This window comes from Falco punctatus (genome assembly GCF_963210335.1).
Source record: "Falco punctatus genome assembly, chromosome: 1".
NCBI lineage: Eukaryota > Metazoa > Chordata > Aves > Falconiformes > Falconidae > Falco > Falco punctatus.
The window spans coordinates 69,958,142-69,982,740 of NC_137580.1; the positions used below are offsets into that span (position 1 = coordinate 69,958,142).

The 24,599-nt window shown below is 39.4% G+C and overlaps 1 protein-coding gene across 4 annotated transcripts in view; it reads left to right on the forward strand.

Annotated features, from left to right (window-relative positions):
• The window catches only part of MANBA (mannosidase beta), a gene marked incomplete at its 5' end in the record, with an annotated part of 61,352 nt that overhangs the window by 19,453 nt on the left and 17,300 nt on the right, over positions 1–24,599 (forward strand). For all 4 annotated transcript variants that reach the window (XR_013927966.1, XM_080386488.1, XM_080386486.1 and 1 more), the window contains 10 exons: positions 723–817; positions 1,312–1,417; positions 3,307–3,477; positions 6,055–6,178; positions 8,615–8,790; positions 11,821–11,931; positions 18,327–18,478; positions 19,556–19,673; positions 22,591–22,677; positions 23,270–23,437. Coding sequence is in view for 3 of the 4 variants with exons in the window: in XM_080386486.1 (XP_080242612.1) it covers positions 723–817; positions 1,312–1,417; positions 3,307–3,477; positions 6,055–6,178; positions 8,615–8,790; positions 11,821–11,931; positions 18,327–18,478; positions 19,556–19,673; positions 22,591–22,677; positions 23,270–23,437 (1,308 nt within the window). The remainder of the gene's footprint in view (positions 1–722; positions 818–1,311; positions 1,418–3,306; positions 3,478–6,054; positions 6,179–8,614; positions 8,791–11,820; positions 11,932–18,326; positions 18,479–19,555; positions 19,674–22,590; positions 22,678–23,269; positions 23,438–24,599) is intronic.

Consider the following 24,599-nt stretch of genomic DNA (forward strand, 5'->3'; position numbering starts at 1 on the left):
TAAGGTAATAAATACAGCATGAAGCCAAAAAAGTCAAGGACATAATTTAAACCGACTGTGCCTTTTATTCTTCCTGGGTAGGGAAAAGAATACATTCAGTATAAATGCAGCATTATTCTCAAGAGTAGTCATTTAATTTTATACAACAAGCCAAACTGTGTTGCTGCTGCTTCTTTTCCTCCCTCCCTTCCTAATAGGACAATTTCATTCAGCCTTACCACATTAAGGCTTGTTGACAAGAAGCAACTGGAGTATTTGCAATTATTTTAAACTGTAGAGATTTGTTCACTGCTGTCCCTAGAGGCCTAAAATGCTGTTTCTTTCCTCTTAAAATCCTATTAGTCTTATTTTCTCCATCATTATGAGGGTGATCATGTTCTGTTCCTCTCTTAAGTGAGAAGCTGTCTTGATTTTTTTTTTTAATTTCCAGCCCAGTCATTTATTATGTAAAACCAAATTCTGCTCCCTCTAGTTTGAGTATGAAGATTATAACAAACAGGTTTTGACCTATATAAGTAAATTCAAGTATTACCAAAGCTTTGCTTTCATGTATTATTTCAAAGGTGAAAAGGAATATCAGAACTAACAAAATAAGATAGATTTTGCATTTGCAGACTGTCTGAAATAAGAAGTGCTCATCTGATGGATATTATGATGCGTTTCATGTAGTAACACTATTACTAAGTAAGTCTTGTAATTTTCTTTTTGTTGTCTGTTATTAGGATCCATACTATAGATTTAATGACGTGATGTACAGATGGATCTCACTGGATAACTGGACTTACAGCAGGACATTCAAAACTCCATTTGACATCAGGTATGCAGTAAAGATATGTCTAAAATAGCTCTGTGCTATCTTTCATGCAGAACTGTGAGTTAATCCATCAGCTCAAAATCCGCTTAATGCTTGTGTATCTAATAAAACAAATTATGCAATAATGTGCAGCTGCAAAGCTGTTGCTAAAGAACATTTTGGTAATTGCTTTTTCCTGTCCTTTTTAACTGTTAAAAATTACTTATGAATTGCCAGTGGAGGAAGGATAATACTTAGGCTAATTGGAAACTAGTCTGTCTTATATCTGGTGGGTATGTGAACATGCTGTGTTGCAGACTCGAGCCACTTCAGCTGTCATCTTAATTTTACTATTTAAAAGTATAACATAGCCACAGTAAGTCAAACATTTTTGGAGATAGTTGAGGCAACTGCTGCTAAAGATAATGGTGATATACATTTTTATATTGTACACTTTCTGTGTGTTGTTAACCCTATGTATTATAATGCTTTTTTAATGCATATGTTATTTTCTGTAGAAAGTGGCAGAAAGTGAATTTGATTTTCGAGGGTGTAGATACAGTAGCACAGATCCTGATCAACAATGTCACTCTTGGGAGAACAGACAACATGTTCAACAGATATGTAAGTAATGTGTTTATATCTGAAGGTGCTTTTGTTTTTTCTTCAAAGCCCTTTTGTGCTGAGCACTTTCAGTGCATTCAAGTATACATAAAAATGGTTGCTTGGACACAGAAAGTGTTGACCTGAGGACTGCATGTGTAATCAGATAACTGTTAGAGAGGTCTGCTTACCTTTTCAGTAGCAACAGGATCAGATCTAGAGGTGAATGTGTCTTGTTCTAAATTAGTGGACTCATGCAAGAGGATCAATTCAGCTAATAATATAAGTCTTGCTTCTTGGGATCTGTCACAGCTCCAAGAAAACGTAAGCTTAAATCTGTTTTATTAGCTGTAAATCTACTTACTAATTGGTATTAGAATGGTTTAAATGTGAATACTGAAATGAAATTGCGTGTCTTGTAAAGCCTTTGTGTTTTCACTTTTTTTTATGTAGGGGTTTTGATTTTTGATACTGGGATTTTGATAGCATTGTTTTGCATTTTTGAACTTAGCCTATGTCAGCATAAGAGTACTCATTATGGCACGATCTTGAGTGTGGCAAAACCATTCAAAACTAACTTTATAGCTTTAAAATTTAAAATTATTCTGGGTAATAGCATAAAAGACAATCCTTGCTTTCCTCTGAAAAGAATCAAAAAAGGAAAAGTTAAAGGAAGAATGTTAGTGGAATAACTGAATTACAAAGGAAATCTGGTGTCTTCATATCTCAGTGTTTACCGTTCTGGCAGGTTTTATTGCAGAGGTACTGGCCTGAGACAGAGCTAGATTCTGCCACCTGGGTCTGTGTGACCTAGGACAAATCACTTAGTTTCTCTGTGACTTAGTTTTGCCATCAGTGAAATGAGCAATTTCACAGAGCTTTTATGAAATTGTAATGATTTACGATTTGGGGAGTATCTAAAGGATTACCAGTAGCAGGCTCTGTAGAATTGGGAAGCGATATTATTTTACCCTTATTTCTGCAACTTTATTCTGTCTCAGTTTGTAACAGTTCATAAAATTGCCTTCACTGTAAAACCAGTGTGTACTGTATTAGATTGAGTCTAGGATTACTGTTCGGCTTTGTTCACCTGTTCCACGTGGCAACAAGTTCTTCAGGAAGGACACTGAAGGCTCTCTCTGGGGGGATGCTCTTTGCTTTGTAATTTTCTACTGTATGCTACAGACATAAGTGATGCTAGCTGAGCTGCTCACAAGTTGAAAGAATTGCCAAGACTTGACTTGTCACAGATGAACACTGTGAAGAAGAAATGGCTATTAAACGTTGGAACCATATTATCTTGATAGCACAGGATAATTCTGAAACCAAACATTTATCCTTCTATCCAGCCATACTGAAAGAAATTTTGTTATCCAGTGAGGAACCCCGCAAATGCTTCATTTGGTGCTGGCATAGAATGTGTTCCTGTATATTTTGGGGGTGAGAATGCAGGTGGCATGAAATACAGCTTTACAGCATTCACGTGAAAGGCAGCTCAGTGCTTTGTGGTAGGTAAACTGGCAGCACAGTGTGAGTTGGTAGGACACCCGTATAGACCAGCTTTCTGAGTTGGAACAGGGTGTCTTTCTAAAGATGCAAATGGGTTCTGAATGAGGAAGGAAGGTAAAGATTCTCTTGCTGTCATTATCCTTCAATCACATCTGTTTGCAAGCAGAGTGCTGCACCCTGCAATGGGCACTCAATAAGGGGAAAGCGGTTTGCCCAGAAACACCTCCTTGTATCTACAATGTTACTGTGTATTTTCTTTTTTCAGCTTTAGTAGCTTTTCTTTTCCTTTAAAACCAGAGTCTGTTGATACCTTTGAATAATATATGTATGATATTAAAATAACATATTAAAAGTAATATATGTCAGCACTGTAATGATTTTGTTCTGTTTTCTTGACCTAGAGCTTTGATATTACCAGTGTGATCAAGGAGGTCAATTTTATTGAAGTCCGTTTCTTATCAGCCGTTTCATATGCAGCAGAGCAGAGCAGATGTCACAAAGTGTACAGCATCCCCCCGGCATGCCCTCCACCTGTGCAGAAAGGAGAGTGCCATGCTAATTTCATCAGAAAGGTAGGGGCAAAATTGTCTGTCTCTGGCTTCAGGCTTGGAAAGAGGAGTGCACCATGTGCTGTCCTTACAGATGTATTCTGAAACCTGCAATGTCATTTTATAAGTAGGGCATATTTTTCATAGCAGCTTCCTCCTCCTGTCCCCCCTGGAAACCTGTTATCTAGCATGTTGATAATACAGGAGGCATAAGAAGGCCAGGCTTCATATCTAGGTGATAGGAATGTTTAAAAGGCAGTTTTCATGAAGGAGTCAGGAAGGAGACTTGCTGCTAGGGGAGTAAGATAGCATTGGGAAACAAGTACTTGTTACATTTTGATCCACTGGGTGGGTTTAGCAATGCATGCTGAAGGCAGAGTTTGCTGTTGCAAATTCTAGCGTATACTATTGCCAAGGCTGTAGAAATCTCAGCCAAGCAGCTTTGTGAGCGTTTGTTATTGCTCATGCGCTGGGCTGTTTATACTGGGCAGTTCTGGCATGTCCTGAGAAGTGTTATCTAACAGAGGACCTGTTCTTATCTTATTACGGTGTTGTGAATATTTAGTGAAAACAAAAACGTAAATATCCAATGAATGAAGCACAGAAACTCTGATTTAAGACATGGCTTCATTGCTGTTAAAACTTATTCATGGCAAACTATCATTTGAGTAGCATCTCATGTATTTCTGTTAGCCTTGCAGCAGCTAGAGACAATGGCTAGATGATCTTACTTTGGAATTTCTCATTTTGTGTGGGTTTGTCTCCATTTAAATGCCTTTCTTGTTAATTATTTTAAATCTTTTTAATAAAGTCTTTTCAGAGCCTCCTCAAAAAATGACTAGAATTCTGTTAATTTAAAGCTGGATGTAATTTCCTTTAAATCTGTTAATGGAAACATGGACTCCATGTTGTCCTGAGAAGGTCCTTCAGGATTAAGATATTGTCTTTATTACTAGTAGCTGCTGCTTTTATTTTCACTACTTCCTAAAAAGTTGAGTCCGCTGTTTCTTAGAAATCAGTGCAGGGAGGAGCTTGGAAGGAAGAAGGCACTTGAACAATTGTAGTCTTATTTATAGAGCAAAAATGGCCAGGAATGATTTTATTCTCTACTGAACTATACCTTTAAATTTGTACGAAAGTACCCTAGTGCTTTTCCTCAAAGGAGTTGTTAGACTGTGCTTGGAAGCTGCTCCAGACATTTCCAGAAACATTTTTAGTTCCAAGTATATGGCAACAGCAGCAGCAATGTCACATTTAAAAGTAAACAAACATACTAGGACATTGCGAAGGTAAGCTGGCTGTTTACCATCCTAAAGTAACGGAGAGCTGTTCATATGTTTGAGGTTCAGTGTTAGGTGCAGTAAACGTATCTAAATCTTAATAGGAATTTATGGCAACAGGCAAGCCTCTCACTGGTCATGGACTTCAGTGATACAAGTGTATTGTTCATATGACATACTATTTTTGATAGCAGTCTCTGCAATATTATTAGTGAAACCTGACAGTCTGACAGTGATTATTTGTTTATTTTTTATAAAGGGAAAATTACTCTAAGAATGTGTTGTCCCTGTTTTTACACTTGAAATAGGTACGGTGCTTGCTTCCTGGAAGGCTCTTTTGCAACTTGATAGGCAGGCAGGCAGGCAGGCTGACTCCAGCGATGCAAGGGATAGGCCAGAATTGTGCAGTGTGGTTTGCCAAAATTAGTATGCCTCGGCTGTAAGTTATTAGTCTCTAAATTTAGAACTGTAGGTCACTGTACAAGACTTTGAGGAGATCTATTGTATTTGCTTTGGGGGCTGGGGTTGTGTGAAGCTTTGGAGGGCAGCTGAATAGATGTCTTCAAGGGATTTGTTAACTGGAGGTCTGACCAGGTTTGAAAACAGCGAAATGGAAGGCAGTGTAGGTATTGCTCTGCTTGACCAGCATTTTAGATTTCTGACAGTTATTCTGATGTTAGAACCAGAACTAAGCTATTTCTCAACCATGTTTTTGTTCCCTTTGTTTTTGTATGAGAACCATAAAAAGGGGAGAAACAGCGAACATGACTGAACTACACAAATGCGCCAGACATAGGCATCTCTTTCTTTGTACTAATCTGTCATGTTACAACAAAAATAGGAGAAAATTATTTCAGATATACCCATGATTTTTAATTTGATACAGTCCCTTTAAATACTTTAACATTTGTGACTGTCAGTTTTCTGCTTACTTTGTGTTTTAGGTATACAATTAAATATTAACATTACAAACTAAGTTAATTCAGAGCTGAATTGAGAGTAACCTGCTAGCTTGGTTTTTTGATCTTTACTGGTTTTTAAGTGGTGGGCTAGCTAGTGTTTTGCTCTCTCACTAATATAAAATTTTGCTGTACATGGATGTTTAGTCCAGAATTTTATTTTTTATATAAGTAGCAGCAGAGTTCTGGCCAAGAAATAAGAGAAGAAATACTGTAGACTTATGGGTTTCTGGAAATTGAAAAAGTTCTTTCAGTGCATGGCAATATTTTATTTCTAGATAGCAAATAATTTTTATTTCTGGCACAGCATCAATGTCTGTGTGAAAAACAGGCAATTGTAACATAAACATTCTGTATTCCAGGAGCAGTGTTCATTTAGTTGGGACTGGGGCCCTTCTTTTCCCACTCAAGGTATCTGGAAAGATGTTCGGATTGAGGCCTATAACCATTATCACCTGATTTACTTTTCTTTGACTTCTTTCTTTGGTAAGTCTACTTTGTGACTACTTTTTGTTGTTGTTTCAGCTTTGGAATACAAATAATTTTATTGTTAAGCTCAATTAATTTATCAGTTCAGCAAAAGTTCTATTGTTTTATTATGACTTTGTGTGTAGTTCTTACCACAGCCCACCCTTTTAGGTATTGAAACAGTACTTAAGTACAAACAATAATGATTAATAATGCTAGAATTCATAATCTATTTTTGCCCGAAGATTCCTGAATAACTGCAGAAATATAAATAGTATAGCACAGGTTTGCCCTTGTTCCTTCTGTTTTGAAAAATTTCTTTTCTATTGGTATGTGTTTTCACCAAGACTTACAAGATACATGCCTCACCTCCGTTTAAAATGAAGGCAAAGCTGCTATGGGAATTCAGTTTTGTGTTGGGAAGACAAGTGCACAGTGAGCAGAGTTTCAAGAGTGAGAAGTTTTCAGGACACAACGCAAAGTGTGAAAGAGAAAAGCAGTGGTGCTATGCTAGGGTAATTTGTTAAGGCTGCAATTTGAGAGGATAGCCTCCTGCATTTCAACTACCTAACCTACCAAACCGGTTTCCTCCCTTGACGTGGTCTTTGATTTTCCTCTTCTTTGTCCTGAAGATCATTGCAGCTAAGCAAAAGTGGTTATTTTTCTGTTGAAACTTTCTGTAAATGGTAATAGGCCCCATTGTAGACCACCCACATGCTTTCTTTCACTGCCTGTTGAGCCCAGTCTTCAGTGTAGTAAAGGCTAGTACATGAGTCCTCTGCACTGGGTTGAATTTCAGCCCTTGGGAAGAGAGTTGTTGTGTATGAATAAAAGAGGAAGACGTCACTCCCTGGCTGCTTTTAAAGCTTCCTAAAATAGCTGCAGGTCTTAGCTAGAATTAACGTGACTGGAATTTCCATGGAAAGCCCCAGCACAGACTCTTGTGTGCCCTGTGAAATTTAGTTCCAGTAAAAGTATTTTCTGCTCCTTCCCACATTCCCACAACTCCACCTTCTGGTAGGTAAAGTCTTGCTCTCTGGGTAAGTGGAGAGAGCAAACATCTTTCATTCAGCAGAGGATGGTTTGGAAGCAGAGCTAAAGCTTATTAGCATTCAAACATAATAACATTTGAAAAATAAAGACCAAATGACCAACTTTAATTTAAGCTGCCTATGCAGTTATATTGCTCATCATATTTGGTGTCATAGCCTTTTGACCACTGAGTCTGTAACAAAAGATTCATTGTTCTTGATTTGTGTGCCTGGATCCTGCAGTTCATGCATGTAAGAGTGGGTAGGAGTTTCTATGTACCCTTGGAGGGAAGGGAAAACACACTGTAATGGCTGACACTTGTGGGGTGGGTGCTTTTTTTAACACCTTCAACACCTATCAAAATTGGTCTTCCCTGGATAATGCTGGCTGTAAATAGAAACTTGGGAACACGTTCAGTGCTCTTCATTCTACAAAAGACAACAAAAATGACACCAGGGCTGAATGTAATTCTTTGTTTTTGGAGGAAGCTCTCTTTCTCTCCTGGAGAAAGGAGAGCTAGAATATATACATGAAAAGAGAAAGTAAGTGGTTAGTAGCTTGTGTATACAAAATATGTATTAGTTCAAGTTTTCCTTGTTTTCTGTTTTATTTGCTTTTGCTTGAATGTTCATCTGTAATATTTGAAGTATAGGATTAATTAGGCTGTGTTTGTAGACAGGTAATTCAATTGCTGAAGTAAGTGGGAAATTTACACATTAATCTTGAGTACCCTTGACCCTGTCTTGCCTTATTCAGTAAGTCCTGTAAAGGAGAGGAATGTCTGAGGTAACGGTAGAGAGATCTCACAGAAATCAGTAACTTGTTTCCTCCAACACACTTCAGTGGCAAAAGGGTCATAAAGATACCGTCAAGTCTAGACACAGTGGGCCCAATTCATCCCCAGCATAACTCCATTCATTTTGTCTAGTGACTCTGGGATGAATTCAGCTCATTTTCTGTTAATACTGGTTTTGTTTCATTGACAAAAGTGATTGTACTGCCTTGTGATTACGATCTTTCCCAAAGAGTACCATATTCATACAAGTGCTGACTAAAAGCAAATATAATGTCTATGGGAGTTGGTGGGGGAAAAAATCCTTCCTAATGAAGTGACTGGTGTCACAGTCTCTGACTTCTGTACAGAATTCTGAAACCCCCCTGGATGGCTGTTCAATGAAAAAAAGAGAGTTATAAAACATAAATCATATTGCATAGTTGTCTTCTAAGTCAGCAAATGGAAGCACAGGTATCAAATGCAGTGAACAAGAAGATCAACCTTGTAGGTCTGGTTCAAACACAGCCTGAAAATTGTTACATTTAGTCTGAGGTGTTTGAATTGTTTCTCTGATGAGACATCGTGTTAACTAATAGGTATATAAACACAGTTCCTGAATTCCCATTTTTTTCTTCCCCTTCACTTAGTAAAGAGTGCTCAGCAGTGGAGTCTTGAAATCGAGTCTATTTTTGATGTAGTCAGCTCCAAGCCAATTGCAGGTCTTGTGACTGTGAACATTCCAAAACTGCAAACGCAGCAAACGTTCAGTGTGAGGCTTCAACCTGGAGAAGGCAGCATTGTGCTGCTTGTAAACATCAACAAGGTAAGGAAGTGTGTGTGTAACCCTAGCCTACTGCAAGATGTTTCCCCTGGTTTCCAATGTGTCTTTCGACCTTCATGTCAGTTTTAGGCCTCCCTCCCCTTCCTTACTGTATTCCAGACTTTAACAGCATTTCTGAACCTCTTACAGGATAGGACAATAGTTCTTTTCCTCTCTAAAAATTGATGTCTGTGGGGCTACATAGCTCAGTATCAAAAAGATGATGAAGTTTTTCTCTTACTGCAAAACAAAAAGACCACATCATCACTGGCCACTGTTAAATGAACTATTTAGGTAGATAACCTATGGATACCCTGTGTCACTTCACGTAACTGGCAGCAGGTATCTTGTCTGTGATATTTTTTATTGGACTGACTGGGGCTAGAGTGTACTGCAGTATACATGGTTCTCCCAGTAAAGAGAGGAAACATTCCTCAAGTCTCTCAGTAGATACTTTTACAGGGAAATAAAAGCAAAAGAGCCCTATGAAGAACTTGTCTGGCAGTAAGGTTGGTAGAAATTCTGTGCAGCAGTACTTCCTTATGTTGGCTTGTAGTCCCTTGGGTAGGCAAAACTCAGGAGATATTTTAGAAAAGTAATGGATGCTCTGATGAGGAGATAACTCAATTGAAATCTGATGAATTTGGTATACATCCCAGTGACGAAAGAGGAATTGGTCTGCTTACCTTCACAGGATGTTGGGAAACTATCTAGTGGCAGACTTAATTCACCAGCATTATTTAACTCCTATAGACTTTGGTTTGTTGGTGTTTTTTTAGAACCTGTTGAGTTTTACCACACAAGCATAATTAAGAAAAGATACAGGCTTGAGAGATGAAGAAAATCGGTCTGTCTGTTCTAGCTGACAAATAGGTAGGTGTCTTGAGTTAGGCAGTAAGCCTAGTGTGGCAAAAAGAACCATGAACTTCGTCTTGGCTTCTTGCTCAGAGATCAGGGCCTTAGTAGAGCTGACTGCAGAACTGAACCTGACAGTGGCAGGCACAGGCGGGCAGGGTGGAAGCCCTGGCAGATACAGCAGCAGCCACAGCTGATGGTGTCCTCCACTGGAGCCAATGCCGTCTGCTTTACTGTCACAGGGCATGGTTAGATTTGTGAGTGAGCAATGTGCTGTAAGCAGGAATTTGGGGCTTCTGACAGTTCTGACAGTTAATAACATTTGAAGGTCTGCCCTCAAACCTTGGAATATTTTACTGGCTCGCTGATTTTCTCCATTGTTGTGTAACTCTGCATTTGTATCCCCAGCCTGAATACATTTTATGCATGTATTCTCAAGTTCTCTTGTCAGTTGTTGGAGTGGAGAAAAAGCATGCATTAAAGGCAGGCAGGGTATTTATGTTCTAGCATGCACACTCAGTGACTTGTGTGCTTGTGTGCCTTGTTTTATTTTGACACGAAAGCATACAAACATAAGATTTTTGCTACTGTTGTCATCTGACATGCAAGTTGCATGAGCAATTACAAATACCCAGTTTCATTTGAAACAATCATTAGTCTCTGCTTAGCCTTTTCAGGGACTACATTAAGCAGGAACTGCAATAGGAAACTTCAAAAATTACTTTGGTTTATTTAATTGCTCCCCCACCCTCAGAACAATTCTGTTAGGGGAGTATGACTGCAAGTTTGTGAGGGAGCACTTCCTTCAGAGCAGAAGCAACAGTGTTTTATATATTCTTTGTACACAAAAGGCTTTGCTGCATGAATTCACATCAGCTGATTTTACGAGAAGCCCTGCAATGTGTTCTCATGTATTGATGACCTTAACGGAGCCCTTACTCTGTATGACAGACTTGTGTGGTGCATGTTAAATAGTGAGATCTTACCAGAAGTTTATTTCTAGTTGACAGTTCATTGCAGATTATGTTGCAAAGTCAGTAGGTGCAAATTTGAGTGGTGCTTATCACTGGAGATGCGTAGCAGTCTTCCTGCAGTTGCCACACAAAGTGCTGTGTTGCCAACATGACAGCATTTGCTTATCAGCTAATGGTGAGCATGGGGGTGACATCATTAGTGGCCAATGAGACACTCCAGCCATGCCAGGCGGCTGTGAACACTCCCTTGTTGTTGAGGCACACGCTGATTTTGTGCAACACAGAGATTAATACTTCTGCACAAGCAGTTATGAAAATTCTGTGATGGGGAAGCTGAAATGTTAGTAGATGCATTCATGACTATCCAAGTATGGCTACAGCAAAACATATTGTTGGGTTGCTCTCTGGCTGCATTTTATTTGAAAAGATTGAGGCACTCCTTACGTGACTCTATTCAGTGCTGATCCCTCCATTGTTTGGTTGCATGCATTATTGCTTTCCTTTCACGATTTTTGTGTTGTGCACTCAACTGGCAAATGTTGGCAGTAGGATTGAGCAGCAGAAGTAGGCTGTTGGGATGAAGATACAAATATTACTCTGTGACTAGGAAAATGAGAAAATTAAATCATTCTGTCATCCTGGAGGTATTTTTTTTTATGTTTGTAAAAATTATGGGGTACTAATGATTAGGAAGCACAGAGAAAAAGCAGAAAATACTGAAAAGAAAGAATGAAACTTATAATTTGACTTAAAAGCTTGACGTAAGTGAAGCAGTCAGTATGGTCACATATTACCAGAGTCACAACTGAGGAGTGTCACCTCCGTATTGAATGTTGCATGTGATAGGTAAAAGGGGCATGATCCAGAGCCTAGTGAACAATGTCTGCTCCTGGCAGATATTTGAGTTTTGGAGGAATATTCTGTCAATGTACCTCAGCAAGGGGTAGCAGTTACATGTGCGGATGCAGGTGTATTCTTGCTCATGGCCTATTGTGCACAAGATGAAGTGATAGCCTGAACTTCAGTAGAAGAAATCATTCTTCTGTCTCTAAATAATTTTCACCTCAGAGTTTCAGCTGAAGAGATCCCAGTTATCATGGCTCAGCTGAGGAACAAAACCTCATTAGACCTGTTTGAGCCCTTAGGTGCATTTTTTGCTTCTTTTTATATCCATTGCTCTGACTTTCCTTCTTGTACATTCCAGAGTTCTGCAGTGGAGGCTTGGTGGCCAAATGGACATGGAAAGCAAACTGGATACAACATGACAACAACTTTCATCATGGAGGCAGGATACCAGATTGAGAAATTTTCAAAGGTGGGCCCTTCATCTTGATTACAGCAGGCATTGAACTGCTGCTTTTAGGACATCTGCTCTGCATGGCAGGTTATCTAGAGCTCTTAAATATTTTGGTGGATTCTAATATGCATGTGAAAATGCTAATGAGAAACGAGGTATTTTTTATGTCACAATGTATGTTTACCTGTTTTCTGGTAGCCTTAGCATGTAGGGATGTCTTTACTTGCATTGAGACTGGAAGATGGCTTACAGTTAGTTGGAAACCTCAGAAAGGAAAATACGTTTACTTTTAAAGTTTTCTATCTCATGAAAAAAATGCACTTTTAAACTTGATATATTATGCTGATGTTTTTGTAGCATGCACCAAAAACCTCCTTAGATTGCTATAAATTATGTGAAGGTTTATTATTGAGATTTTTCTTGTTAATTCAGTTTTTAAAAAATTTGTGGGATAGACACGTTCCTAAAAAGCTAACATACATTCATTTATTAGAATCTGATAAATGTGCTTGAGGTTTAAGAAGAGGTAATGTCTTGAATATGACCATGAAAATAATATTCAGGGATATTTGCATAAGGGTTCCTGCAACACACTGGCTGTATAACTGTTTGGGTTTACTAAGAAACCTAGAAGAGGTGATTTTCAATTGTCCATTGAAAAAAAAATCATACAGTTAAACTGGGCTCCTTATGCTATCAACGTGTGGAAACAACCAAGTAAATTTTAACATTTATTAGGTGGTTCTGATGTGTATTGCTTCACTAAAAACAAATCTGGTCACCAGGCATCTAAAACTTCTATTCACTGTAACATTTGTGTGTGTGAAAAAGCCTGTGAATAGCAGTAGCTTCTGGAGTCTTAGTCTTTATAGGGCTAGCCATTAGTTTGATTATGAAATAATAATAATTCCTCTTTGCTATTATTGGCAATTTAATTTTTAAATAATTTTAAACCCACACCAAATAAACTTGGCATATTATGCTTGGAAAAACTGGTTATAGGAAATATGGAGGTAAAGCCTGTAAAAAGGAAAATTTTGGTGTTACTGTGTGAAAACTGCACAATGATAGGAAAGTTAATTGATTCCACTTGGGTAGCTGTGTCTCAGGATATTTCATAAAGCCCTGTGGCATATTATCATAGGGACTTTATGATCTATAAAAGAGACTCAGAAACCCTTTTTTCTCCATAAGGGGAAAGAGAGGGGAAAAAACCCAAATGCACCACATAGTGGGCATTATAATTTAACCAGCATAAGAAGCCTTTACAGATTCATAGTGTAAAGTCTAGTCTTCCTTCATGCGTTCTCTGAAGCTTCTTGGATTCTGACAGACACACCCACCCACCCACCCACCACCCCCTGCCCTGAGCTGTATGAGTGGAAAAATTCTCCATATGCAGTTTTTTCATGTTCTAACACAATTTGCTCTCCTGTCGGCAAGACTGAATAGCAACATTCATCTGGCTTAATAAAGAACTTTGAGTAGTTCAGGAGATACAATCAGGGATAAATGTTCCTGAAAGTTGTTCTGTTGTCAGTTCTGTTGTCCACCTAGTACTGTATTCAGGTGGAATACATTTCCCACCCCCACCCCTCTTTTTAAAAAGAAAAAAAACAGGGGTGAGACATTTCACAAGTGGTTTGTCCCCATATGAGTATCTACATAACTTTGAACAGGCGAAAACTAAAGGGCAAGAACTGTGTATGTGAGAAGACACAGCTTTGTCTTCTGTCAGATTCAGCTACCCTTAGCTTGAGCTACTCTCTGGTTTCTGATATTTTAGAGTACTCTCCAAAGCATTAACTAATCCTTTGGGAAAATTTCCGGGTAGCCCCCTAGTACGTACTTGGAGGAGCTCTAGAGCTCTAGCCAGCTGTGCTGGGAACCTCTTTGGCTGAGGGAAGTACCTACTTGCTCCTGTTGAGAGCAGCAGAGAAACAAAACAGAGTAAGGCCAACATCCAGGACAGGGTTAGTTTTGTTTTTGTTTTGTTTTTCTATTTGAATACTTCGGTTAGAGTTTGTTTCTCAGAGTAATGTGAAACAAAGTCATAGCCAGATACTACCGCAGAATGAAATTGGTTTTCTAGAGAGAGGGTCTATCCAGTCCTTTTTGCTGTTGATAAGTTGTTTTTCTTGCCATGCCTACATCAAGGAATTTATTACCTCTTTCATTGCCTCGTGGGGCATTTGTTTGCTTTTTCGATTCTGCTTCTCCATCTTTCTGTATGCTTATTTCTTCAACACTGTACTGAGTTTCTTATTTCATGAGGCTATTTTAGTACTTGGAAGATCTTAACCTCTAGTTACCTTTCCCTCCTTCCCCCTACATCCTCTTTTCCCCACAGGCCTTTTAGCATGACTTCCAGAAGTCTTTCCCTTTGGCTTTGTAGTTTTCACACCGCTTTCATGCTGTGTGCTAATTTGTTAGGTCACTGGGGCGTTCTGTGATCTTACTTCAGCTCTAGGCATCTTCATCCTTACGACTTCTTATACTGCTAAATCTGGGAATGCCAAATATGATCCACACGTCACTTAACTGGGTACAAAGCCTTTGTATATGACTTAAAAAGACAGGTATCTTAATTTTCTTAATTAAAAAATTAAAAAAAAAAAATTCTTAATTTTGCACAGAATCAGCTGATTGGTCTGTGGTGGCTAGAGAGCATCTTCTGTGTCGCTCCAACAAGACTGGGAGAAACATTCAGTCCTCAGGCAGCAAGATCTATCAGACAGATTTCAAGGTGGCAAAGGTCTTTGTAGCCAGAAAGGCATGTAAACAAACATGCCAGATGCTAGTTGTCTCCCCTTGCCCTTCTTTTACCCCACAAGCCAGAAGGAAGCTGCTGTAGGAACAGGAAGAGGTGCTGTGTTAGTGGGAGAGGGTGGGGGGCTGGGCTCTGACCCGAGGGAGCAATGGAGTGGGAACACAAGGCACCAAACCCTGGAGGCCTGGGAATGTGATATGACGCTGAGGAGCTTTTCCTCTTGCTCCTGCTGCATGGGTGGTCCTGGCTGGGTGTTTCAGCCTCTCAGATTGCTTCAGATTTGGCCAGTTGCATGACTTCCACTTGAGCATGAATAAACCAGTATCACATTACTGCTGTTAGTAATATAAATACTCCACTACAAATGCATTCTGAGACAGTCCCAGTCTGCCTGATGACATCTGTTAAGAGGACCTCCCAAATACTTTGGGAGCCCCAGCTATAAATCCCATTCCCTTTTGTGTCACAAAAGAGAGCTATGCTGGAGACTGAGGAGTGTTTCTCCAAGTAATTGAATTCACTGAAGGAAGATCAGAACTTTTTTGGTAGTGTAATACTCATAATGTAGTTTTTCTTTTGTAGTCTTCAGTAGTTAGGGCAGCTGTGAAAGTTGTATGAAATACTGACTATTTTTTTGATTCAACTTCTCATGTTAAGATAAGTCTGCAGAATTCTAGGAATGGGTGGAAGACTCTTGTCCTAAAACTAAGTTCATCGTGCTTGTCTATATTCAACCAACCCAGTTTGTGATGGGATCACAGTAGAAAAAAGGAAGGGCACGCTGTCCACAGTACATGTATGTGCACAGAAATACTGGACAGGGAGTCTGAAATGTCTCCTCAGTGGTCTGACTTTGTAGTTTTTCTCTAGCTAGGAATGTCTTTAGTGGTACAGATGCTGAGCCCCACTTGCCACTAATCCACTGTTGCTGCTGGGGCAAGACTGTAAAACACTACAGGACCTGGGGCAAGTTCTGGGTTTTTTGTTCATTCAGTTTCTGTGTTTTGGTCATTGCTGTGATGCAGAGAGGTTTAGTTTGAGGTCAGTGATCTGCAGCCTCCAATCATGCAACTGGTTTCTCATGTGCATTATCACTGTCTAGGTGTTTCATTAATAATTGTCCAGTTGACTAAGAAGCACCAAAGAGGATGCAAAAAATGCTGTGATTTTCTTTGGCATGTCTACCACCAGAAGTAATTTTCTGTCTATCCATATGGTTTTTGATAAGTTGAAAGTTTAAGAAAACAGTCCCACAGTGGGATTAGTAATTTCCAATTTGAACTTCAGCCTTGTTGGGTGTGTGAAATACAGAATTACATTTTATCTTAAAGACACTTAACTAGGTAAATTTTAGCCTGATTTACTGACATGTACTTGTCTCAACTGTAGCTTGTGGCAGAGAGAACAGGCTGTACTCTATAATCTGACCTTTTTGAAAGGTGTAGCAAATAGTCATCTGAGGGAGGAGTGGTTGCTGTCTTAGGGGTAGTCTAGAAAAAATGAGGTTCCTGCCTTCCTGACCCAAACTTGTTCTTTGGTGCGAGTTGGCTGAAATTTACTATTAGCTTTCCTTCACTTTATTTAATTTCAGACTTATCTCCCTATGACAATGAACAACAAGTACCAGAAAAAAAAAGAGCTTTCTTTCTGGCCTAGATAAATCAAACTGGAACAACGGTGGGAGTGTTGATCTATCTGCTTGAGGGTAGAAACATTCTACAGAGGGTTGTGAACTGCTGGATTGGTGGGCCAAGGCCAGTTGTATGAGTTTCAATGAGGAGAAGTGCCGGGTCCTGCACTTGGGTCACACCAACCCCACACACTGCTACAGGCTTGGGGCAGAGCGGCTGGAAACTGCCTGGGGAAAAAGGACCCGGGGGTGCTGGCTGACAGCCGGCTGAACATGAGCCAGCAGTGGCCAAGGTGGCCAATAGCATCCTGGCTTGTGTCAGAAAGAGTGTGGCCAGCAGGACTAGGGAAGTGATTGTCCCTCTACACTTGGCACTGGTGAGGCTGCACCTTGAATCCCGTGTTCAGTTTTGGGCCCCTCACTGCAAGAGGGACACTGAGGTGCTGCAGCGTGTCCAGAGAAGGGCAGTGGAGCTGGGGAAGGTTCTGGAGCACAGGTCTTATGAGGAGCGGCTGAGGGAACTGGGGCGGTTTAGCCTGGAGAAAAGGAAGCTCAGGGGAGACCTTATTGCTCTCTACAACTACCCGAAAGGAGGTTGTAGCAAGGTGGGTGTCGGTGTCTTCTCCCAAGTAACAAGTGATAGGACAAGAGGAAATGGCCTCAAGTTGTGCCAGGGGAGGTTTAGGTTGGATGTTAAGAAAAGTTTCTTCACTGAACGGGTTGTCAAGCATTGGAACAGGCTGTCCAGGAAGGTGGTGGAACCGCCATCCCTGGAGGCGTTTAAAAAATGTGTAGATGTGGTGCTTAGGGACATGTTGCAGTGGTGGATTTGGCAGTTCTGGGTGGACGGTTGGGCTTGATGATCTTAAAGGTCTTTTCCAACCTAAATTATTCTATGATTCTATTCCATGATTCTGTAAGGATGCAGAAGTCTGAAGTCTCCCCAAAAGAGCTGTTTTCTAGAGCACTTTGCAGCTGCACAGGAGCCTAACATGGCAGCTGTTCCACATCTACTCCATGGCAGGTGGGGAAGACACCTCTACAAATAAGGGGTCAGTGTTATTGCAGTCCACTAACTGCTCTCTCATGGCTGCAGAGTTGACTGTTTTATGCCAGTGCAATCAGCATACCCCTCAGCAGCATTGTTGCTTTGACTGAAGTCAAGTCTCAGAAAATGTCCAGAATGATTTCTTGAGAACTCTTCTTCCACCTGCGGCAGGAAGGAGTGTTTTCTTGTTTCAGCATCTGCAGTATGCAGTACCAGATATTAGGCTGAAAGAGCAGTTGTAAAAGTTTGGCTTCTGCTAGAGATGTGCTTTTAACTGGAGTGACCTTTAATACCTTACAGAGCAAGTGGTTATTTAGCTGAACTGGTTCCTCTGAAACCTTACTGTTGGATCATGCTGTTCAAACACAGCTGTGATGGCCAGAGGGCCCTTCACTTCCAAACTGGCATTTGTGTTTGCATGCATATCTTTTTCACTTTGATTGCCAAACCTATTAAAAACGTATCATTTCAAGGCAGAAAAATGCTTTTTCTGGATGAACCTGAAGCTAGGCATTCAGGGGCAAGACTTAGAGCTGAGCTGGTGCAGTCTCCTTCTGGAAGGAGAAAAGTGTAGATAAAATAGTGTGTCTGATCTAATGCTACTACTGTATTCCTCTCACTGATCTTCAGCTGGACTTCTCACTGAATTCTGCAGCAAGCAAACATGCACCTGTCTCTTATGTATATGCATGCATGCACATGCATGGTCGTTTGTGCATGCTTTCTCTCTCAAAATGATAGCAACTTTAAAAAGTGAACAGGTTTATTGGAAGGATTCTTTTTAGCCCTATTACAGTGTGTTTTAATCAAGCAGAAATTTAGAGATGAGACAATGTCTTTTAACTCCCTGACAAATTCTAAGCTGTTAATGTTCAGTTGAATCCCTTTTATAATGATTTTCTTTCTTTATTTTTGTTTTAATTTATTTTTTGTCTGCTTTAAATCTGTTTCATGTTTTCACACAGGCCTATTTTCGGACAGTAGAACTTGTTCAGGAGCCTATTCCTGGCTCACCAGGTCTGAGTTTCTACTTCAGAATCAATGGTCGACCCATTTTCATTAAGGGCTCGAACTGGATTCCAGCAGATTCTTTCCAGGACAGAGTGACCTATGACACGTAAGCCACATTTGATGTTCTCTAAGAACATGTTTTCCTCCTCCTAATTCTCTGTCTGCTCTCTGTGAAAGGGTGGTATTAGTGGGTGGAAGTCCTTTCAGGGTAGACCACTAAATGTTGTGGGTCTGATTAATTAACATTAATTAATTAAACACCATTAATAGATTTGAGTGATGTTCAAGACATGTGAATGCAATAACAGATGGGAAGGTGGCTGTTTGCTGTACACAAGTTACTGGCCTTTTGGGATGATCCGCAGGCTGTCTAATCCTATTACCTGGCACATGTGCATTGGTACTCAGGGGAAGTGCACTTCAGCCATGCCCTAACCCGTCTCACGCAGGGAGACATAAGTGCATAGTAACCTCTCTCCCTTTCCCCTCCTCTGGTCCAGGCTTCTTGGAGTTCAGTGATGCAGCACCCCAGAGGTACAGGTGGGATGGGGGCCATGCTGTACTTGACTAAGCTTTGCTCTGGGTAGCTGAGGAACCAGGACAACGGAATGCTGCAGTGTGCTGCATTCACATGCAATTTAGAGACTGCCAGCATGATTAAGGAAAAATTAATGGAGGCCGAATCGGGTAAAATGAGACTCAGAGTCAGTCTTCTCCTCTCACTCTTCTCTTCTTGCTATGCCCTGTGGGACTCAGGAAAAGAATATAGATTTCTGAACGTGTTTGGAACGGGATTTGAATTGAAGTAATTGATATTTAAAGCAAGTAATATCTAAGGAGAAAAGAACAACCTGATTAATAAAATACAGGATTTCTAAATCTGGTCCTGCCAGTACTTCCGTAAAAGCTCTTACTTGCATGTGTCACACTATCTATTTTGTAGGTTTTAACAGGACCATGTAACTTTTTCTGCACAAAAAATTGCTCTTTGAAAGCTCTGTCCAGACATGCAGGCTTAGAAGGTAACAAAATAGTCTGGTTCTGCCAGAGTTGTAAGTCTTAGATTGCCTGATAATGATGAATGTTTGGGGTTTTTTTGGGGTTTTTTTGGGAGTATAACCTTAGAACCTCCTAAGTGATACAGTTTCACAACTTATATAAATCTTCTTCTTGTATTTGACAGATTATGGCTACTCTTGAAGTCTGCAGCAGATGCTAACATGAATGCACTTCGGGTTTGGGGAGGAGGAGTATATGAACAGGACGAATTTTATGATATTTGCGATGAAATAGGAATAATGGTAAAAATAAACACAGAACGCTTACTTAAAAACTGATGAACTTGTGAACGAAATTTTACTCTAAATGAACAAAATTAGGGAATTAATACCTAAGTTCTAGCCATCTTTCCAAAGGACATGGTGGAGTACCAACCTGAGAAGTCAGATCAACTGGGTTTTTTATTATTATTTTATGTTTGATTTCTTTTTTTATTTGAATGGTTCCTGATTACTGAGGCTGTCTGTTGAATCTGGAAGTGATACTTTGGAGACTTTTTATTAGAACCTCAGCTTGCATTTTCTCTTGTAACGAAGGCTACAACTCTGTTCTTCACTCATCCCCACTTCCCTTCCTAGCCCAGAATCTCCCCTTCATCTCCCCTTCCTTTTCTCCCTATTGTCTTTCCCCTCCACCTCTTTTACATGTCCCAAAATCAGAGCAGCATGTCTGTGGCTTTAACTTTCTGCCTTCTAGCTCTTTTCAGACCAAAACTCTCATCTTTATATACTGTACCTCTTTCCCAGTTCTGTGTTTCCTAATCCCTTGGGAAAGAATGAGGGAAGAAATGAACAGCTGAGGGGCTGGTACTAGTGATGTCAATGTAGGAAGGTTTTACACTGTAATGATGAGCATGATAGAAGAACTTTTGCGTACTGTAGGTATCAACAGGGACTTGCAGCACTCAGTCAAATAGTTGTGAGCAGATAGTCACGTAGTGCATGGGTTGTTTTTTTGTTTCACAAGATCAAATAATATTTTTTCCACAGCACTCAGACTGTGGAGCCCTGTAACTGTGTTTAGGGCTTAGCCCTGCTGAAGAATCTGAGTGCCTGAGCATATGCCCCAGACTGAGAGCAAAGACCTTGCCATCTGACCTCAATGGGGGTTTAAGGCCTGCTGTATTTGAGTTTTGTTCTTTCAGCCACCTCTGAGTTATCAAAACACAGAAGGTGGTAGTCATGCTTTTCTCTGCTGTGGAAATGGGTTTTGTTCATTTTAAAAGTATTTTCTCCTTTATAGGAATAGCTGAAAAGGTTTGGAGTTCTTTTGGTTCAAACTTTTTAAACAAAAATATTTCACTTGGCCTGAAGCCAAGCATGGATGACCTTATCCAAAGGGACATTTTGAACAAGCTATAATTGAGTATAAATGTAGCTGTAAGGGGAACACTTGCTGCACAAACACTGATAATCCTATATGAGCACCTTTGATTTTATGAGTTTGGGGGCACACGCTAGTAAGTTTTGATGAAATAGTGACTAGATGAGTGAACCCCAAGTTGCACCTGTGTTACTGTTTCTTACAAGTTACTGTTTCTTACAAGTTACTGTTTCTTTTTAATAAGTAGAATGCCAAATGCCAAGAAGTGTGTATGGTCTTATGCTACAGCAGAAAAAGCAGGGAAACAGATATGGTATCTTGCTGCCTTCTGCTATGTATGCTTGAAAAAAATAAAATGTGACATCTATTTTAGTCATCTGAATGAGTGCCCTGATTTTCAGGGCTTCTAAGCATGTAACAGTTCTTTCATTTTTGACACTAGGCAACTAAGTAGGCCACTTAGATCTGTGTCTGGACAGTGCTCAATGCAAGATTTAGATCTTATTTAGAAGCCAAAATAGCAAGTAGGTGCGGAAAATCAGATCTTTATTCTGGAGGGGGTAGGTCTGGACATTTTGGTTTTGTTTCTTCTGATCGTCTTGCAAAGGCTTAAAAGTGCATTAGAGTCAAGCTGTGCTTAAGGAAAAATGGTGATAGGTCACTGAGAGAAATAGCAAGAGAAAGTTTATTTCAGTAGAGAATTTTGACGATACACAGTCACTGACGGATTCTGAGTGATTCTTCAGCAGTAGCTTTTTTCTTTTACAGTAGTAGGAGTGTAACAATTAATGGATCCATTACTTCCCACTGTCCTGTTCCCTTTCTTCAGTCTTCTTAGGGAATATACACTGGAAAGAGTAATGGAAAAGCATGTTCTTGCTGCAAGGAAAATGCAGTTGTACAAGGAGCTGGTCTGGCTTTTCCTAATGTTCAGGTAGTATGGTATTCAGAAAAGTGTAGTCTCCCACAGACTCCATTGGGTTAATGTGCTCCTTCAACAGATCTTTCCATTAACATTTGAGACAGACTATCAGGAGTCTCAAAATTACAGCAATTTAGAAAAAAGAACAGGTAAAGAAAGTTATCTTGCCCATCTCATTAAGCTTCTTCCTTTCTAGTTTTTGTAGTTCTTCTTCAAGGTACAAAGGGAGTTCATTGTTGAATTGAAAGGCTTGCTGTTCTTTAGTGGTACCTACTTGTTCTTTCTTTGAAGAGAAAGATCACTGTGTTGTTAGAGGATCTAGTTTGTTTCTGCCCCTCTTCCTGGGTAAAATTTGCCCTTTTTAAGACCAGTTTTCGCATTTGGTATGGAAGCATTTTGTTAACAAGTACACTTGCACATCTGTTAAGTGTGCTTGATACCACATCAGAAGAGTTACTGTTTCTTTTTAATAAGTAATGGGGTTTTAGTGTTACACCTGCAAAGTAATAAACAGAAAATTGTTCCATTCAGGTGGAGATTGCCCCATCTTCACGTTTGAGCAGTGCATGGGTTCTGATTATTTCACTGAAACTTACTGAACTCCATCTACTGAGTAATATTCCACTCATCAATGAAGGCTGTCAGTATCTGATTCCTAAAAGTGAATATTCTGTAACTCTGATATTGAGGAAAACCACAGTGGAACATGGACAGACTGAACCCCATGGAGTTTGTTACTGTGTTGATGGTACTTTCCAAGAATCACAAATAGAAAATTTCTGTTTAATTCTCTTTGAGATAAATAACTTCTTTTTGAGCAAAAGATTGTGCATCTTAACAACAATGTATTTTTGAAGTATGTAAAATGATTTGCTAACAATTTTTATTATTATTTTATTTCCTTTTCCCTGTAGATTTGGCAGGATTTTATGTTTGCATGCGCGCTATATCCAACTGACAAGAATTATTTAGAATCCGTAAGAGCAGAAGTTTCTCATCAGGTATTTTGTCTGTGTGTCAAATCTCTATTTCCCATTATCTATTTTTGATTGACTGACTGTAAAAGTTAGCTTTCCCAAAATGCTTATTTGGAAGTGTTTGTTAGTGTACCTTTATGTAGCAGACACAAAATGTAACCTCACTAAATCATCTTTAACTTACTCGCAGGAGTAGTAAGTCAAGAAGAGGTACAGGCCTCCCTCATGTCCAAACTGCTTTTTTTTCAGGGATGTTTAAGAGCATTCACTGAGAGTGAGGTCTAATGATTGCAATGTACTTTAGCACAGAATTTACCCTTCACATATGGCTGAGTAGATGAGTATGGAGGTGCATGTGTGCATATATGTAAGCATATTAAAAATTTACCCCTCTGTAGGTGTCTATTACAGAAGTTTGAGCCTCGTGGAGAGCTAAGGAAATAGTGAACAGTGCAGATAAAAGCAAGAATTGTAGGCTCAGCATATGTAATATGCATGTGGACTTGTAATTCCAGTAGTAATAAAATGGGGGTTTTTTATTGTTGTTTGTCTTTTTGTTTTAAATAAAAAGAGAAGCAATTTTGCTTAATTTCTGAATCTGTAAATTGTATTTCAGGTAAGACGTTTAAAATCCCATCCATCGATTATTTTGTGGAGTGGTAACAATGAAAATGAAGCAGCAATCGCAAGCAACTGGTTCTCTATACCTTATGCTGACAAAGAAGTCTATATCAAAGACTATGTGATGCTTTATGTGAAGAACATCCGAGAAATAGTTCTTACTGTAAGTGATCTCAAAATACTGTAGGGGACAGGGCTTGGCAAAATGGTTTAAAGTTTGCAGTTTGAGTGACTTGGGATTACTTTTTTGCTTTTTTTTTTTTTTTGTTTGTTTGTTTGTTAATCCTTTTGGGAAATGAAAAACAGCACGTTATTGAGGAATAGAACTTTCCAGGCTCTTGTAAACAACTCTAAACTCAAGGATTATCCTTAAAGTAGGATAAAACTAAAAAAATTACTTACATCTTTTACACTTCGTGATACGTAAAGGAAGACCTGAAAAGGTAGTGGATCTTGCTTCTTTTTTCCTTCCTATTTTTAATACCTCCACAAATGCCTTAACTTTCAGTGGACAAAAATCAACTTGCCTCTTAATTAATCGATCTAGATGATCAGATATCCTTTATTCTGATTTTGTTGAAGGATACTGTAAGAAGGATTTAAGAATCCTCAGGCCTTTTAACAGCAGTTGAATGAATTCATAGAGATGTTATTTCTTCAGTGTGCTATTCCAGTATTGTGACTTAAGTTTTTTGGCCGAAGCAGCCTTTTTACAACTGAGTTGTTTGTAAAGGTATACTGTGGTGTTTCTGTGATTAGCTACATGAGTTAGATGGCCAATGCACGTGCAGCAAAGCGAGGTGTTCTAGCTTGATGCTATTTTTTAGTTACAGTTCACGTATGTAGTGTCGCTGTCCAAGACAGACCCCTCTTTTATTTTAAAGCCATAGAATAACTGTTTTGAGTGCCAGAAGGAACCACACAATGAAATAATTTCAGGTCCTGTATAATACAAGCCAGCTGAAGAAATCTGTAACTACTAGCAGTACCACATTATATAACTTTAAAAGACTTCTAAGTTTCAGCTAAAGACTTCAGGGAATCCAGGATATCCTGTAGTAAATTGTTTCAATTAATTATTAATTACTCATGTAAAAAAAAAGATGAAAAGAAAAAGATGAGGGATCGAGACTGTTTCTTAAAATGAAGCACATAGCTAAGTGCTTTGCTGTATTGGAGCCAGTTACTGTAACTTGTGACTGGTAACTAACTTGGGCCTCTATCTTACTACAAGTAGGGTGTTAAATTAATTATACCTGCAAAAAGATTCCTTTAGTACTTTGTAGGGTACTGCTAAAAGATTTAGTATACTAAATCTAACAAGG